The 17,198-nt window shown below is 48.7% G+C and overlaps 1 protein-coding gene across 4 annotated transcripts in view; it reads left to right on the top strand.

Annotated features, from left to right (window-relative positions):
• Positions 1 to 17,198, top strand: part of IQCH (IQ motif containing H) — a 232,755-nt gene that overhangs the window by 41,810 nt on the left and 173,747 nt on the right. For all 4 annotated transcript variants that reach the window (XM_008268850.4, XM_051821802.2, XM_051821803.2 and 1 more), the window contains exon 5: positions 13,433 to 13,549. In XM_008268850.4, coding sequence (XP_008267072.2) covers positions 13,433 to 13,549 — 117 coding nt within the window. The remainder of the gene's footprint in view (positions 1 to 13,432; positions 13,550 to 17,198) is intronic.

Raw genomic sequence — 17,198 nt, forward strand, 5'->3', positions numbered from 1 at the left:
TGTTTTAAGATCCAGACCCAAGACCTTAACGCTTTTAACACGCATCTTTAAAAATGAGTACGTTCCTTACTCACTCGCAATACTATTACCACGCCTAATGAAAGCAACAATTATTCTTCAGTATAACAAATTCCCAGTTCATATTCGGATTGCCCCAATTATCTCCCAAATGACTTTTACTGCTTTGTTGGTTGAAATCCAACCTGTTGAGGTTTTACCACTATGGTTGATTATTTTATATTTAAAACAGAGAGACTGTTTAATTCATTGCTGTATAGTAAGTTTCTATACTGCCTGGGCCGGAGCAGGTGCCCAGTAGATGACACTGTAGTAGTTAGAACTATGATGCCACATCCTGGCCCCACCACCTACTAGCTGTACTTTGGCAAGTTACGTCCCCTCTCTCTGGCTCCATTGTTCATCTGAAAAATGGGTACAATAATATTTTCTCATAGGGATATTATAAGGATAAATGAGTTCATCACTGTAAATTTTTATTTTAAAAAAGTTTTATTTATTTATTTGAAAGGCAGATGACAGAGAGAGTAACACACACACTCTCTCTCTAAGACACACACACACACACACACAGAGGGCTGTTAGGAGGGAGAGATCTTCCATCCGCTGGCTCACTGCCTAAATGGTTGCAACAGCCAGGACTGAGCTAGACCAAAGCCAGGAGCTCCATCTGGGTCTCCCAAATGTGTGTCAAGGACTCAAGCACTTGGGCCATCTTCCCCTGCTTTCCTGGGAGCCTTAGCAGCGAGCTGGATCGGAAGTGGAATGAAGAGCGTGTTAGTTTGTGAGAGCGAAGCTGGGGAGGGGACAGTAGGGGGGAGCCGCACACACACACACACACATGCACACACGCACATGCATGCACACACGCACACGCGTGCGGTGAGCCAGAGTGGAAATCTGACGGCGGCGTCGAGGGAGGGAGTGGCATGTGGCGTGGCTGCTGGGAGGAGAGGCACCTGGGCCAGAGCGAACGGGCTGCGTGAAGCTGCTGACCTGGGAGCACGCGCATCGATGCACAGCAGGCTAGGGAGGGCTGCCAAAGCCTATCCCCGGGAGACCTGTGCGCTTTCAGAGGGTGCCGCTGCTGCTGGGTTGAGCACAGGACGGGGAAGGGCAAGCCAGCAGAGGCGGGAGACACTCAGGAGCGTGAGGGAGGGCATTGTTCCCGCTTTACAGGGCTGGAAACTGAAGATGAGAGCAGATAGTTCCGGCGAAGAGGCGGCCGGGCAGGGCTGCAGACGCGGGTCTGCCGGCACTCCAGGTTCTGGCTTTTCCTCGCCCCTGCTTAAAATATGACTGCCTTTAAGCCATAGGCCATTCACAACTGAAGGGGGGGGGGGAGAGAAGGGAGAGGGGGAGGGGAGAAGGGGGTGGCCTATCTTGCTCCAGAATTTCCCTCAGGTATGTGCCTCTAGACCCGTCCAGAGAATTCACCCGTGGGGCACTCCTGGTAAACCCTGCCCCCCCCCCCCGCCCCGACTTGTGGCGGGGACGCTGATGTGGCCGAGAGGAAGCCGCGCTAGAATTGGGCGTGAGGACTGCCACGCTCCAGGCCGGCACCGCCGTCTGACTGTGACTCCATCCCACTCAGCGGCTTAGACAGAGGCTCACGCTCCGGGGTGTGTGTGTTACAGAGGTGTAGACTTCAGAAGGTTGAGGCTTTAAAGAAGTTGATACTTTACCTAAGTTACAGTTAGTGGAGCAGATGATTAAGTATGGTATTTGGGGCTTTTTCTATTTAAAAAATCATCATGAAAAATAGGCCCTTAGGACTATACCCACTAATAACATTTCCATGGAAAAATTCAATTAGCTGCGTGTTTTTCACTCCCAGCACCTCTCCCAGAAGCCCAAGCCGCTTGCTATGACTGCACAGACTTCCTGCGTTTTATTATACGGCTTTCCGTGGTCCTGTGACATCTGGGGGGGTGCCCACATTTCTTTTTTTACTTTTTAAATTGTGTTTGTTTGAAAGACAGACAGGGCCGGCGCCGCAGCTCACTAGGCTAATCCTTCACCTGCGGCGCCGGCACACCAGGTTCTAGTCCCGGTCAGGCCGCCGGATTCTGTCCCGGTTGCCCCTCTTCCAGGCCAGCTCTCTGCTGTGGCCAGGGAGTGCAGTGGAGGATGGCCCAGGTGCTTGGGCCCTGCACCCCATGGGAGACCAGGAGAAGTACCTCCATCGGATCAGCGCGGTGCGCAGGCCGCGGCGGCCATTGGAGGGTGAACCAACGGCAAAGGAAGACCTTTCTCTCTGTCTCTCTCTCTCACTGTCCACTCTGCCTGTCAAAGAAAAGAAAAGAAAAGAAAGACAGACAGACTGCCCTTCTGCTGGATGACTCCCCAAGTGCCTGTGGCTGCCAGGGCTGGGCCAGGCCACAGCAAGGAGCCCAGAACTCTATCCGGGTCTCCCACGTGGGTGGCAGGAACCCAACTACTGGGGCTATCGTCTGCTGCCTTCCAGGTTGCATGTTATCAGGAAGCTGGAATTGGGAGCAGAGCTGGGACTTGAACCCAGGCACTCCACTATGCAATGCGGTGTTCCAGGCAGCAGCCAGCCAGTGCCCCCGGCCCCTACCTGCCAGATGTCTACTGCCCTTCTCTCCGGCTCCCCGGGAGCTGCTGGCTCCTTGCTGTGCAGGATGCCCGTCGTTTCGTGGCCCCCAACTCAGGAGAGCAGTGGCAGCCAGGGAAGGCAGCTCGTGAGTGGGCGACCAACCCTCGAGCCGTAAAGGTGGACAGGGTGTCACCAGTGGCGCACTGTTGATGGACAGGGTGTCATGCAGGGATAGTTGGGCCACAGCGGCCGAGTGTCAGAGTAACACAAACATGGAAAAGCTAAAAACTGCCTTTCACCACGGGGAGGGGGCGCGGTTTCTTTCCCTCCAAGATGTGGACGCCGCTGCGTGGCAGGTGCTGGCGTGGCTGATCTCCGTGCCGTGGGGCCGCAGCGTGCGGACGGGCGTCCCACAGACAACGCGCTGCGTGCGCTCACAGAGGCTGCAGGAGCAGGCCGTGGGACTGCTGTGGGCCACACCTAAGGCCCGGGCTTCGGCTCTGAAGTCTGTTTCCGGCACAGCAGCTGACCTCCGCAGCCATGCAGAATATTCTAACAATTCCTCAGCAACGCGAGGGCCTGCAAGCCCCTGGCCTCTCACCGTTTCACAACTTCCCGCTCTTCTCACAGTGTCCTTGCCCCCCTGGGCTACGCTGGAGGCCATGCTCCCGGCAGAAACGGGCGTTCTCTTCCCAGCACCCGCCTCCCACCCATGCTCCTGCCCAGCAGGACATCAGCTCCCTCGTTTCGGAGCCTCCTCGAGACGGCGTGAGACCACGTAGCCCAGCCCTGTCCAGTGGGTACTGAGCTGCAGCCTCCTGGGGGATGGGTTCAGGGGAATTTTTGCTCTCCTCATAAAAGGGATTGTCACAACTGGCATGTCCCTTGGCATTCTTCCCCTTCCTCTCAGCCTGGAACACAGGCACGACATCCGGAACTGCAGCAGTCATATTGCAACAGGAGGTGACAGACGAACCAAAGGCTGTGCTCTGAGGATGGCAGAGCAGAAAGTGAGAAAGGGATTGGGCCCCAGGTGGCCTCTGTGGTCAGCAGCGGTCTACCTTGAGGATGGGAGAACAGACCCCGGCAGGGGGTGCTCTCCTTCCGTGCCCACTCTCGGCTGACCTCGTCCGCGGTTCAGTGTCTCTCCCTCCTTCCCCGCAGAGCCTGGTTAGAGCTCGCCACCCCACTGCTCTGCTTGCACCCGAGAAGCCGCAGGTGGCCGCGCTGGCCTCACTTGAATCTCATGACCCCAAACTTCAAGGGGACACCAGAGCCGGCGCGGAAAGGCCAGCACCTTCCTGCAGCGAAGTCACTTTCCCATTCTTCGAGATGGCTGTTTCATTTGCTTATGTATGTACTCATTTATTCTTTTTTATTATTTTATTATTTTTTTTTGATAGGCAGAGTGGACAGTGAGAGAGAGGGAGAGACAGAGAGAAAGGTCTTCCTTTACTGTTGGTTCACCCTCCAATGGCCTCTGCGGCCGGCGCGCTGTGGCTTGCGCACCGTGCTGATCTGAAGCCAGGAGCCAGGTGCTTCTCCTGGTCTCCCATGGGGTGCAGGCCCAAGCACTTGGGCCATCCTCCACTGCACTCCCGGTCCACAGCAGAGAGCTGGCCTGGAAGAGGGGCAACCGGGACAGAATCCGGCGCCCCGACCGGGACTAGAACCCGGTGTGCCGGCACCACAGGCGGAGGAATAGCCTAGTGAGCCGCGGTGCCGGCCTCATTTATTCTTAAAAAACAAGTTTTCCTCTCTTTCTTTTAAAAAAAAGTTTATTTGTTTGAAAGGCAGAATGACAGAGAGAGAGAGAGAGAGAGAGAGAGAGAAAGAGAGAGAGAGAGATCTTCCATGCACTGATTCACTCTCTAAATGGCCACCACACCGGGGCTGGGCCAGGCTGAGACCAGGAGCTTGGAGCTCCACTCAGGAGTGCCCCGTGGGTGGCCAGGGCCCAGGTGTGTGGGCCCTCCCCCACGGCTCTCCTGGGTGCATTAGCAGGAAGTTAGCTTGGAAGTGCAGCAGCGGGGATGTGGGCCGGTGCTCCTATATGGGATACAGGTGTTGCCGTCAGCAGCTTAACCCGCGGAGCCACAGCGCCCCCGAGAGGGCTCCGTCAGACCACTCCTCCCTCCACAAACCCTTACCACCGGGCTCCCCACGAGCTGATGATCTCCCTTCGCAGCCCAAACAGCCAGTGAAATCGGATGAAATCCACCTCCTTTCCTGTGTTGGAGTCTGCTGGCAGCCCCTCTATTTGTCTCTTTCTTGGTAGTAAAACCCTAGATTTGTGACCTAACATAAAGACTACATTTTCTAGCTTCCTTTACAGTTTCATTGTAACCTAGAACTGGCTAATGGGATGTCAGGGGACATATGGGCAGTTTTCAGGGAAGTTCCTTAAAGATCAGTGACTTGTGCCTTTTGACATTTTTCTTCCCCTTGTTCACTGCTGCTGCCTGGAACGAGGCTGTGATGCCTGGCACTTTAGCAGCCATGCTAGATCAGGAGGAGGAGACCCACACATCAGTGATAGCAGAGCGCTTGGAAGGAGTCTGGACCCTGGTTACTTCACGGGCTCGCAAACCCAGCCTGAACTACCTACCTCTGGGCTTCAAATACATGAGTGAACCGAATTACCCTGCCTCATGTAAGCTCATTTTCCCAGCACTCACTAAGCTTGATCCTGGCCTTCCCAGTATCTAGTCCACCTGTATTCTATGTCTTCTCTCTTGGTAACGCAAGGAGTGCCCCGCCCATCGAGGCCAGGCTCTTACTGGGGCCTTCGTTTCCGCAGTGAGCCCCTCTCATGACTCATCAGTTTCTCACTCCCGAGTCGCTCCCGAATCTCAGCATGACTCGGTGTCTGCACCAGCTTGCAGGGTAATTGTCCTCTGCTCAGAAGATCAGCCCCTGCTCACCACCTCCAAGGAGGCCTCCCTGGTTCCCCGTCCCCTTATCCTAGTGCATTTTATTAAGAACACTGTCGGCATGGAAACTTAATTGTATGTGCGTTTATGTGTTTTTATCGGACTCCTTATAGTCCTTCAGGAATCTGAGATCCGCGTAGGGACGGGGCCTGGCTTTCTTGTTGCACACCTCTTGGTCTCTGTAAGCGGTTGAGTGAACGAGCAACTTGTTGAGAGCAGAGAAGGGGAGATGGCGTTCAGGGAGGCCTCTCTGAGGAGGCTGTGCCTGGATCTGAGTTCAAGTCTGAGTGAAGCTGGGCCCAGAAGACCCTGAGCAGGGGAGGAGAGGCATCCCCAGGAGAGCGGCCAGCCTCTCCCCGCAGAGGCAGACGGAGCGTGCTCTCCTGAGCAGAGACTGGCTGGCCACTCAGCACGCCTGGGACTCGGGGCAGTGGGCGGGGAGCAGCAGGAGAGGGGCCGGGCCCCAGCGGGAGACCAGATGGTGCCACCCTCCGGGAAACTCCCCGGGGGTGGAAGGGTGAGAGCCACGTGCCAGTCAGAGATCAGAGGCAGGAGCTCACGCAGATTGGAGACACAGAGACCCGTCCTAGGTCTCCCTGACAATCAGCGGGGCCGTGGGCCCACGTGGTTCCTGTTGGGGTCAGAGACGGCAAAGCAGAAGTGGATTCAAGAACACAGAAAACACTGGGGTCAGCATTCTGGCGCCCACAACACCAGCACCCCATATCAGAGCACCGGTCCCAGTCCCGGCTGCTCCACTTCCAACCCAGCTCCCTACTAATGCTCCTGGGAAAGCAGCGGAGGACGGCCCAAATGCTTGGGCCCCTGCCACCCACGAGGAGACCCAGATGGAGTTCCAAACTCCTGGCTTCAGCCTGGCCCAGCCCTAGCTTTTGCGGCCACCTGGGGAGTGACCCACTGGATGGAAGATGTGCAGGGGCCGACATGAGGATTGGTTCCTGTCTCCCGACTTGGAGCCGCGTGGCCTGCAGAAGTCGCCTGCCCAGTTGTCCTCCTTGGCCTAGCAGTGCTGTCACATGCTCCCTCTTGCCCTCTTAAGAACTGAGCTAAGTCAGCTGGATAGGGCGACACCCACCCATTCTGCGGCCTGGCCCCACACGGGAGCCGAATAAAAGTTAGCTTCCCCCCAACCCAGTCAGCCCCTGCAGGGTACATGTGAATGGGAGCGGTTCAGTCTTAAGGTGCCACGGGCTCAGGCAGTTAGGCAGAAGCCGGGGTCGGTAAAAAAAACAAACAAACAAACAAAAAAACCACCACATTTATTCAAACGTCAGAGAGACAGACAAAGATGTTCCATCTGTTGGTTCATTCCCCTAATGCCTGCACTAGCCGGTGTTCACTTAGGAGCCAGGAACTCAATCCAGGTCTCCCACGTGGGTCAGGGACCCAAGGACTTCAGCTGTCACGGGCTGCCCTGCAGGGTGTGCGTCAGTAGGAGACAGGAGTCAAGGCTGGAGTCAGGTCTCAAACCCAGGCATTCTTTTGTGGGATGCATGCGTCCCAAGCGGTCTCTTAACCACTGCCCCAAACACCTGCTAACGGAGGGGGCTTCTACTTGCTGATCCTTCTAGCCACACCACCAGATAAGAGGGGAAGTCATAGCACATAGCATGTTAGAGCTGAAATAATAACAAATAGTTACCTGTGATGTATACCTGCATTTTAATTCTGACTTTTTATTAAGAAGACTTGCCTTTGAGGGGCACAAGTCTGTCTCAGCGATGAAGACGCCACTAGGAAAGCCTGCATCCCGTGTTGGGGGTCCTGGCTCCTCCTCTTCTAATCCAGCTTCTTGCTAATGCACACTCCGGGGGGCACTGGATGATGGCTCAAGTAGTTGTGTCCCTGCCACCCACTGGAAGTTCTAGGCTCCTGGCTTCTCAGCCCTGGTCTAGTGGGCATTTGAGGAGTGAACCAATGTGGAAGATCTCCCTCTTTAAAAAAAAAAAAAAGTTTTTGAACAGGCACAAAAATAGGATGAAATCCAACTAACGATGAATCAGGTTTTTTGTTTTGTTTTTAAGATTTATTTATTTATTTGAAAGGCAGAGCAATGATAAAGATGGATCTTCCGTCTCCTAGTTCACTCCCCAGATGGCTGCAACAACCAAGTGTGGGCCAGGCTGAAGCCAGGATCCAGGAACTGCATCTGGGTCTCCTCTGTGGGTGGCGGAGGCTCGGGCACATTAGCAGGGAGCAGCCAGGACTCGAACCGGCTCTCCAATACCGGCATGCAGTGTCACAGGGAGTGGCTTAACCTGCTGCATGGCAACACTGCTCCCCATCACTGGTGTTACCAGCATAATTTCACAACTCATCGAGTCCCTTTGTTTTTCTGGGCGAGGGCCAAGTCTTTTAGAGCACGTCCCAGATATTGTCTCATTGCATCCCTCCGTATGTTCTTGGATACAGGCTGAATCTAGCAGGTTTAGCAACAACTCATTAATCTTACCTAGTTGCAGTTCAGTTCAGTTTTCCCCAGCTGTCTTTCTCCTCTTGGTTTGAATCATGTTGCAAACAAGGTCCATACACCCCAGTTGTACCTCATTTTGCCTATGACAGTTTCTCTCATTTAAAAAATGTCATTAATTTGCTGAAGAAACCAGTTCATTTGTCATCTAGCTCTTCCCATAAGCTGGATTTGTCTGATTGCAATCTCATGGTGTCATTTTACATGTTTCTTTGTCCCTAGTATTTGTTGTAAACCGATGGTTTTATCCGGAAACTCAATCATATTCAAGTTCCATCTTCTGACAGGAATACTCCTTTTTTTTTTTTTAAACTTTATGCTCCTTGAGATACTCCTCTCTTAAAAAAAAAAAAAAAGATTTGCTTATTTATTTGAAAGGCAGAGTGACAGAGAGCGAGATCCACCTTCCATCCAGTGGTTCCCCCCCAAATGACCGCCATAGCCAGGGCAGAGCCCTGCTGAATCCTGGAGCCTGGAACTCCATCCAGGTCTCCAACATGGGTGCAAGGGCCCCACACTCGAGACGTCATCCACTGCTTTCCCAGGCGCATTAGCGGGAACTGGGTGGGAAGGGAGCAGCCAGGACTGGCGCTGGTGCCCAGGTTTGGGGTGCCAGTGCGGCCGGCGGTGGCCTGACCCAGGATTACTTCTACGGTGCTGCTCCTTTTAGAGCCCATCAGGAGGCTGCTTTTTTTTCTTTTAATAATGTTAAGGTCAGTCCATGAGTCCAGGTAATATCAGCTCTATCTGTCCTTTTTTTTTTTTTTACAGGCAGAGTTAGAGAGAGAGACAAAGAGAAAGGTCTTCCTTCCATTGGTTCACCCCCCAAATGGTCACTACCTCCTGGCACCCATGTGGCTGCAGGGCCCAAGCACTTGGGCCATCCTCCACTGCCTTCCCGGGCCATAGCAGAGAGCTGGACTGGAAGAGGAGCAACCGGGACAGAATCCAGCGCCCCAACCGGGACTAGAACCCCGGGGTGCTGGCGCCGCAGGCGGAGGATTAGCCTAGTGAGCTGCGGCGCTGGCCTCTAGCTGTCCTTTCTAAAAGTACCCGCAAGTTTTCACCTAGTGCTGTTAGCAAACACTGACGTTTGCCTAAATGCATTATCTCATTAGGGGTTGCAAAGTGCTGATTTTAGAATTCTACCATTCCTTTAGCATTTCCATAGCAACTCTTTGATAACTATGAAAGAGAATTTTTCTGGAGAAGTCAAATAACTCTTGGCTTCCTTCTTTTATCAATTTTTGGATCAGTTCATCCATTTAAATTTTGGGGACAGAGGAGACAGATTAAGAGCTCAAGAGAGGGGCCAGTGCTGTGGCGTAGCAGGTAAAGCCGCAGCCTACAGTGCCAGCATCTATATGGGCGCTGATTTGAGTCCTGGCTGCTCCACTTTCAATCCAGCTCTCTGCTATGGCCTGGGAAAGCAGTAGAAGATGGCCCAAGTCCTTGGGCCCCTGCACCTGCATGGGAGACCCAGAATAAGCTCCCAGCTCCTGGCTTCGGATCTGCGCAGCTCCGGCCAGTGTAGCCAGTTAGGGAGTGAACCAGCGGGTGGAAGACCTCTCTCTCTCTCTCTCTCTCTCTCTCTCTCTCTCTGCCTCTGTAACTCTTTCAAATAAGTAATAAATCTAAAAAAAAAAAAAAAAAAAAAGAGCTCATGGAGTGTCAGACCATGGCAGCCAGGATATCTTGGTCAGTGGCACCACCTACCTCGTCAGCTCCCGAAGAGTGCTTGAGAATTTAGCAGAACCTTACCGCACATTCGTCCCCCAGGCCTCACAAACAACCCTGGGAAGCAGGCATTGTTAGGCAGCTTTCCAAACGAACCCTGGATGGTATGGCTTGAACAGAGACTCGGTGCCTATTGTTTTTCCATTATGCATCACGATGGTCGAGAGCGTGGGTGTTAAAGGTGACTGCATTCTCTTCCTATTTTTATTTTCTGCGGTTTGGAAATTAAACCGGAGATGTCTTTAACCAGTGGGAATACGATATTAAGCAATATCCACTTTAGAAGATGTTTTTGTAGCAGCCACTGTTGAGAATAATGTTATGCTGATAATACTGTAACTTAGTAAATAGCCTCTCTCAACTTTGTTTGTGAAGCATTTCAATTTTGATTACTCTGTGTGGGATCTACTGCTCAGATGTGTGTCATTTTATGGTCTGCCCATGTCTGGGGAGCTGGCATTATACGCTGCCTAGTGTTTTTAATTCAGAAGTTCTTCTAAGAGAAACCTTAGCCTCTTATATTCCAATCCTAGTTTTAATAGCATAAGCTATTTCCTTCTTATATAGCTTTGTGGGCATAGTCATAAAATAAATACCACAAAATCACTGATGAGATGAAAACTGAGCTCCCTGCTTCTGTGCAGCCATGTAGGTAAAACAGTAATTGGCTCTGATAATAACTTTTGTTCTTACAAACCGAAGTCTAAATGAGAGTCACATTTGATATATCTGCTTGTAATTACTATCAAAAGGGGAGAATACGAAGTTGAGATTGTTCAGTGGCTCAAGATAGATGACACCCATTGCTGTCTTTTGACCAATTTAAGAAATATCTCTGGAATGATTTCTGATATTTATTGGACTAGTGGTCAAAAATGCTCATCTTCCAAAGTGTGCTTCTCTGCTCAGTGGAATGATTAATTTTGTTTTTGTTTTCTACATCTATAATTATTTTTCTTGGAAAATCTTATTTCCATGTCTGGTAACGCAGCTTATGCTTGGAAACCTTTTCCTGCCCATCTTTGTCCATGGTTGAAAAGACGAATTCAGGTTTTGAATGTATTTGGTAGTAATTGCCAATGAAACCATTTGATATGTCAACATTATTTAAACATAGATACTTTTTTTTTTTAAAAAAAGATGTTTATTTATTTATTTATTTGAGAGGTAGAGTTATAGGCAGTGAGAGGGAGAGACAGAGAGAAAGGTCTTCCTTCCCTTGGTTCACTCCCCATATGGCCACAACGGCCAGATATGCGCTGATCTGAAGCCAGGAGCCAGGTGCTTTTTCCTGGTCACTCATGCGGGTGCAGGGCCCAAGCACCTGGGCCATCCTCCACTGCCTTCCTGGGCCACAGCAGAGAGCTGGACTGGAAGAGGAGCAGCTAGGACTAGAAGCGGGGCCCCTATGGGATGCTGGTGCCACAGGCGGAGGATAAACCTACCGTGCCACGGCGCTGGCCCTATAGATACCTTTAATATGTGTTTTTGAAAGGGAAATTACATCACATGTCGCACATATTACTATGTTGGCATTCACGTGCTTTGGCACTGAAATATCAGATATTACACTGTCGATGATGTGATCCTTCCAGTGGGCAATTAGAAGCCAACAGTAAAGAACTGGTACCCCCCCCCCCCCATTTCACTTGGATTTCTACTCGCCCACTGATGTCTCTTTTGGAACTTTGTGTGTCCAGTACCACAGACATGTAAAAATGGGCAAAACACAAATAGATTTTGATGCCAGTTTTAGCAGCGATTCTATGTTTGGTGATTTCCTTCCTGCCCTGGCCTGATAGCCACACGAAGTTGACGGTGTGTGATGAAGCCCAGAAGACCGCTGCGGTTCGCCGAGCCCGGATCCCAGAATCTGAAAGTTCTAACAAAGCTTAGACGTGACAGATGAAGCTATTTTCATCGTGTGTATCCAGAACACACATTTTCAAAATGCCCTAATTACAGAAGCCACATCCAGTCAGTGTAACACATATTAGCAATTTTCCCATCCTTGGTGGAATGGAAATTATTCCGGAAGTTTAATTAAGAAGGAAAAAATTATGTTCAGGTATTAATTTCAATAAAAGAGGCACCCGGTTTCCATGCAAAAACCCCGGAGTAGTGCTGAGAGTGTGGGTTACCCACAGGAGGGAAGCCATTTATAATTAGGCACTGGATCACTTCTGTCACCACCACGTGTACCTCAAGGAGAAAGGTACAGGACGTGCCTTGTTACACCCCGCGTCCCTGCCTGGGCTCCACGGAGTGGACGTGGACGGAGTGGACGCTGAAGGCAGTTCTTTGGAGATTTGCATATGAAAACACTGTGAAAAGAAAAAAGTCAAGGGAAGCTTTGGAACAAGTGTTAAGAAATAGCTTCTCTAGAGGGCTTGCATTCCAGAGATGTTTCTGTGGCCTCCCTCTTGACTTTGACCTCAGGCGCAGGCCATTTGCAGAGGTCTGGTTCCCACAACAAATTTAACCAGGGCCTCAGATCCCCCCTCCGAACCAAGGCACACAATGAAAGGAAACCAGTTTTTAAAGTTGCCCAGGGTACTTGCAGTCTCAGAAGCCGCCTCTGGAATGGTCCCATTTCTGTGAGCTGACTAGACTGTTTTCTACCCACAGAGACAGAAAGTCGGGGAGCAGCTGCCTGCGATGGTGGAGTGGGGTGGGGGCTCAGGGCAGGAGGGAGTGGGGTCGCGTGAGGGGTGAGGAAGTATCCTGGAGTTGGGGGGATGCAGTCTATGCTGCAGGGACTGAACCGCACACTTCAAAAGGGTGAATTTTATGGTGTATGATCATATCACAATGAAAAAAAAAATCACAGACTATTTCAGAAATTGTCGCCAATACCATATTCCCTAAGTGCCAGGTTATCTTTCGGCCTCGCATCTTGAATGCCAAAGCTTGGGATAATTCCTCAAAAGACCATCAAACCCAGCCACTCCCTTTTGCAAATAAAGACTGACTCCCAGAGAGGTGAGGGGACTACCCCAGGTCTGGCACGGCAGTCCAGGGTCCAGTCCCTACCCTCTCCCCATCATCATGATCCTGCCCCCGCCACGCCTGTGCTTTATTTTTAAACATCTCAGAAGTAACTAAATCTGAATCACTTCATGTGAGGAATAAGTGATTCGAACAAGATGCTCTTATTTTTCTAATGAAAGCCTAGGTTATTTTCACGGAGAGCAAAATCTCTGAGGAGTAGCAGGTGAATTTGCTTCAGTAACTTTGACCAGGTCCAAACTGAGATTCACCTGTACGTGTCCCCGCAGGAAGGTGGCCGCATGAGCAGACCGAGGGAGCCCTCTACCTGTCTGTCTGTAGTATAGATTCCACAGACAAAATCCTTGACCTGGAAAGTGAACCACAAACTCAGAGCAGGTATTCTGGTCCTTTGTCCACCGTGGCTCACCTCTGGCGCTCATTTCTTAAAGATGAGCAGCATCCGAGGATGTGTTTGTGTGAGCGATGTGATCCATAGAGAAATCTGCAGAAAGTCCCCTTCCAGTGAATAAAAGGGACTAATGTACGCAGCCTCAATAAAAGATCCGAATTCATTTCCCCCCCCCGGGAGAATTACATTCAAATAATTATTTTTAAAGAACTTTATATTCCTCTGAGGATGTAGGATGGTAGTAAGCATTTTTGTTCATCCGACATGAAAGTTTAATTGTTTCTTTGTTTCAGCAAAAGATAGGGCTGGACATGAAAATCTTGCAGGATCCGGAGAACAGCCACCACCGAGCCGCGGTCAATGCCAGCTATGGAATCAGTTTGCCTTATATTAATCAGAGGAAAGCACGTGTAAGTAACGAGAGGCTTTGATGAGCTCTCTCTCTATTTGTTTTTGAAATAATTCAACTTCATTTGTCAGTACTGTGAGATGGAATGTAGCTGTTAAGTAAAGACTGGGATCCTTTTGTCCTTGGAATTTTTTGGAGGTGAAATAGAGAGGTATGGCTCTCCCTCAGTGTGAAATTAGTAACGATGTAAAAAAAATGCAATCCTAATTTACAAGATCTATTTGCGGCTCATCCAAATTTCTCTATTTTATTGGAGACTCCTAAATAATCTAGTACCATCATTTTCACAAGGAGGAAACAATTGGACAGCAAGAAGAATAGAGAAATGGTAGATATTTTATTTCTTTAAATAGCAGGCTTACCACTAGGCAAATCAAAGGCAAACAAAAGTGTGACATCCACTTCGCGTACTCATAAGCGTAGACAATGGCAAATTTATGAATATCACTCTACCTCTAAAGCAGGCAGGGTCTAGCCCTTTCCCTCAACAAAGTCACGAGAGGGGAACATAATCAGATGAGATGGGCATGGAGGGATCTCGAGTCTGTCTGCTCCGGCTGTGTGCTGTGGACTCGCAGCCAGAGTGTCCCAAAGCGAGACTTGGACTCCTGTGTCGTGAGGTTTTCTTGGGAGAATTAAGAGTAGCCCTTGGTTTTAACTTTTTAATTTAAGATCATTTCTAATGCTAGAAACAATTTCTAATTTCTAATGCTAAAAACACGGAGGTGACATCTCTCCTTCTTAAATGTACTTTTAACCTTCATCTCTCAAATACTCTTAACTATAATCTGAAAATGAGACTAATTTTAGGATTCGATGCAGAGCTGCTTGGACCTGGCAGAATTGTGTCTTAGATGAAGCCACCAGATTCCCCACTTAGGCATTCTCAACTGCTTGCTTCACTTGGGTGACCCTAAAATATATTTTCAGTGTCTTTATACGTGCTTTCTGTCATTCGAACAGGTTTAGTTTAAGAGCACTTTATCACAGAACTACTTTATAGCCTAAGAAATCACCAGAAAGTTAGATATTTTTATTTCTGCTGAAACTTTATTTAAAATGTCACTGTGAATAATGTGAAAGGGTTTTTATCTGTTTCCCATGAGCCCAAAGCCTCCAAAATAAAAATGTTATTTCTCTGGCTGCACAGGCAGAAGCAGATTTCTCTTTTGTCCTTGTTTGTTTTCCTCTTCAATCTAGAATTAATATTGGCTTAGCTGGTGGAGTGCTGAAGATTCCTAGCCCCAGGCAGCTGCTGCGTTGCATGCAAACTTTCTCTGAGCATCCGTGTTTTAAAGGCAAACCTCTAGATGTACCGGGCATTGTGCTTGGCTTTATTAATTGAGTGAAGATTCAGACTGCAATAGGGAATTTAAAATTATATCCAAAATTGGGGGCAACATCTTAGTCATTTCTTGCATCTTTTTTCTAATCTCCAAGTAGTCCGAGTGCCTTAGAGATACTGTGTCCATGTATTTTGAGCAATGGAAATTAGAGAAAGCACTTTGTCTTGTGCAACAAATAGAGAGCATAACATACATCTATTTATGAATGATCCCTTATTTTCCTCGTAAAACGATGGCATAAGAATCTACACTAGAGCATTTTAAGATTGGGAAGGACAGTGTGTCTGCTCCAACTGACTGCTGGCCTTTCGATCAAAATCATTAACTGACCCTATCATTTTGTATTGATATCAATATAGGGTGGTACTAACTGAAAAACACAATTTTTATTTTGGAATTATAAAACAGAAGCATTGTGCAAAAACTCATGTGAGACAAGCATTCAGGTTCTTGGTTTTAACAACCACACGGAACATCTGGGGATAAATACAGTCATGATTTGCCACTTAAGAAACTATTTTGAAGTAGTGTGTCTAGCAGTGTGATGTGTTGCTAATTAGGACAGCAGCACCAAGGTCAGGGCTTTCTAGAACAACCCTAAACACTCAAAGGGTATTATTATTTGCTGACGGAGGGCCACGTGTTTCCTTCGGTCTTATGCAACTTGAACAGCATGTCAAAAACCTGTAAAAACTCCTGGTCATTTTCAACAGAGCAGATCAGAAGGTGCAGCCTGTGTAGAACCGGAGTTCCTATAGCTGATACGCTCTCTATCTGATGAAAAAGCGTACCCTTTCTGACAATAAGAGGCCAGCACAACGATTTTAGTGCGTTGCGGCGATACCTTGCCCCCATGCCCGTACACACACTCAGATCACAAAACTGCCTTCATTAAATTCGATGACTCTGTTATGTAAAATCAATTCATAAAAATGTGCTTGAAAATGGGAGCTCATGGATGACCTTTTCATGATCTTAGATCAGCCCTGTGTGTGTTTTTCAGTAGATCCTCACAGGTACGGGGAGACAGGAAGGAGTTCCTGGTGCAGCTCCTATTTGCTCACTGACGTCTCTTTCCAGCTCAGACCTTCTAATGCAGCACTTTAAAAGAGCTACAGAAAATTTGACTTTGATTTATTTTTGTAAAGATAAAAACGGTTTCTTAAAAGGCTGGAATCATGTATCTGTGAACATGAATTTTAAAAGAACGATTATGAATGCATAACAAAATAGCCAAACAAAACATTGCTTTGAATTGCTGCACAAATAACCCTGATTATAACTGTTATGACCTAGAAAAGAATCATAAAAACATTTTTCTTTTTGGCAAGATATGAGTTGCTGTAGAATTATACCAGTGCTTTGGTCCCACTTTCCAAATAAATAAATATATAATGCAATGTAAACTTAGAATCTTTTATTTATTCATGAGGTTGAATTTAATACTATTATGATTTCTAGATTTTATGAGTCATATGTTATGCAGTGTTTTGCACTAACTTAGTTGGGGAGCGAGCACACTTCACAAATCATGGTTTCATTCTTTACTGTTTCACTTGGGGTGTGTGTAGTAATCTCTCACGGAAAGCACTTGCATTTCTGAGATGGTAAAGTAATGGAGAGTGAGGCAGTTGTGTTAATGTCGAATGATTAGAAGCAGTACCAGAAGTCAGGGGTGGGGGGGTTGCAGGGGCTGTAGAAGGAAGGACGATGTTAAGACACGATTGTGTTTGAAGCCCGTGCACACGGCCACAATTACAGTCACAACATAATTTGGCAACGGTAGCAGAATTAGATTTAAACAAATTGATGTTACACTGCAGTAATTCAGAATGAGCTTGTTGCATTTATAAACCATAACAAGAAGCCGAGTGAATTAATAAAGCCTTCTTGTCACTAAAAATAAAAAAGGGAATAATTGCTGAGACGGAGTTAACTTAACAGATGACTACAGTCAGCATCCCTCCAGCCTGGATCCGGGAAAGTGAAGGTCACCCCCATCTCAGATGACAAAAGAGGGAACATTTTGTTGGTAAACAAATTAATCTTTGGAAAGGTCGCCATTTGTTTTAAGTTTTTATCCAGTCCTTGTCATCTGGAATCAGAGATTGACTGTCATCTCACCAGGCAGGGGTACCGCTGAAGCGGACAGGGCTGCTTCTGTACATATCAGCATTCCTTGACAAAACTCGGCGCCTGATTGCGATGCTATGGGCTGCTGGTTTACAGCTGTCTCTGGACGAGAGCGGAGGCCCACCCCTGAATTCCAATAAGCTGGGCCTGCGTAGTCCGCCTGCCATAAGC

Source organism: Oryctolagus cuniculus, chromosome 12, assembly GCF_964237555.1.
Source record: "Oryctolagus cuniculus chromosome 12, mOryCun1.1, whole genome shotgun sequence".
NCBI lineage: Eukaryota > Metazoa > Chordata > Mammalia > Lagomorpha > Leporidae > Oryctolagus > Oryctolagus cuniculus.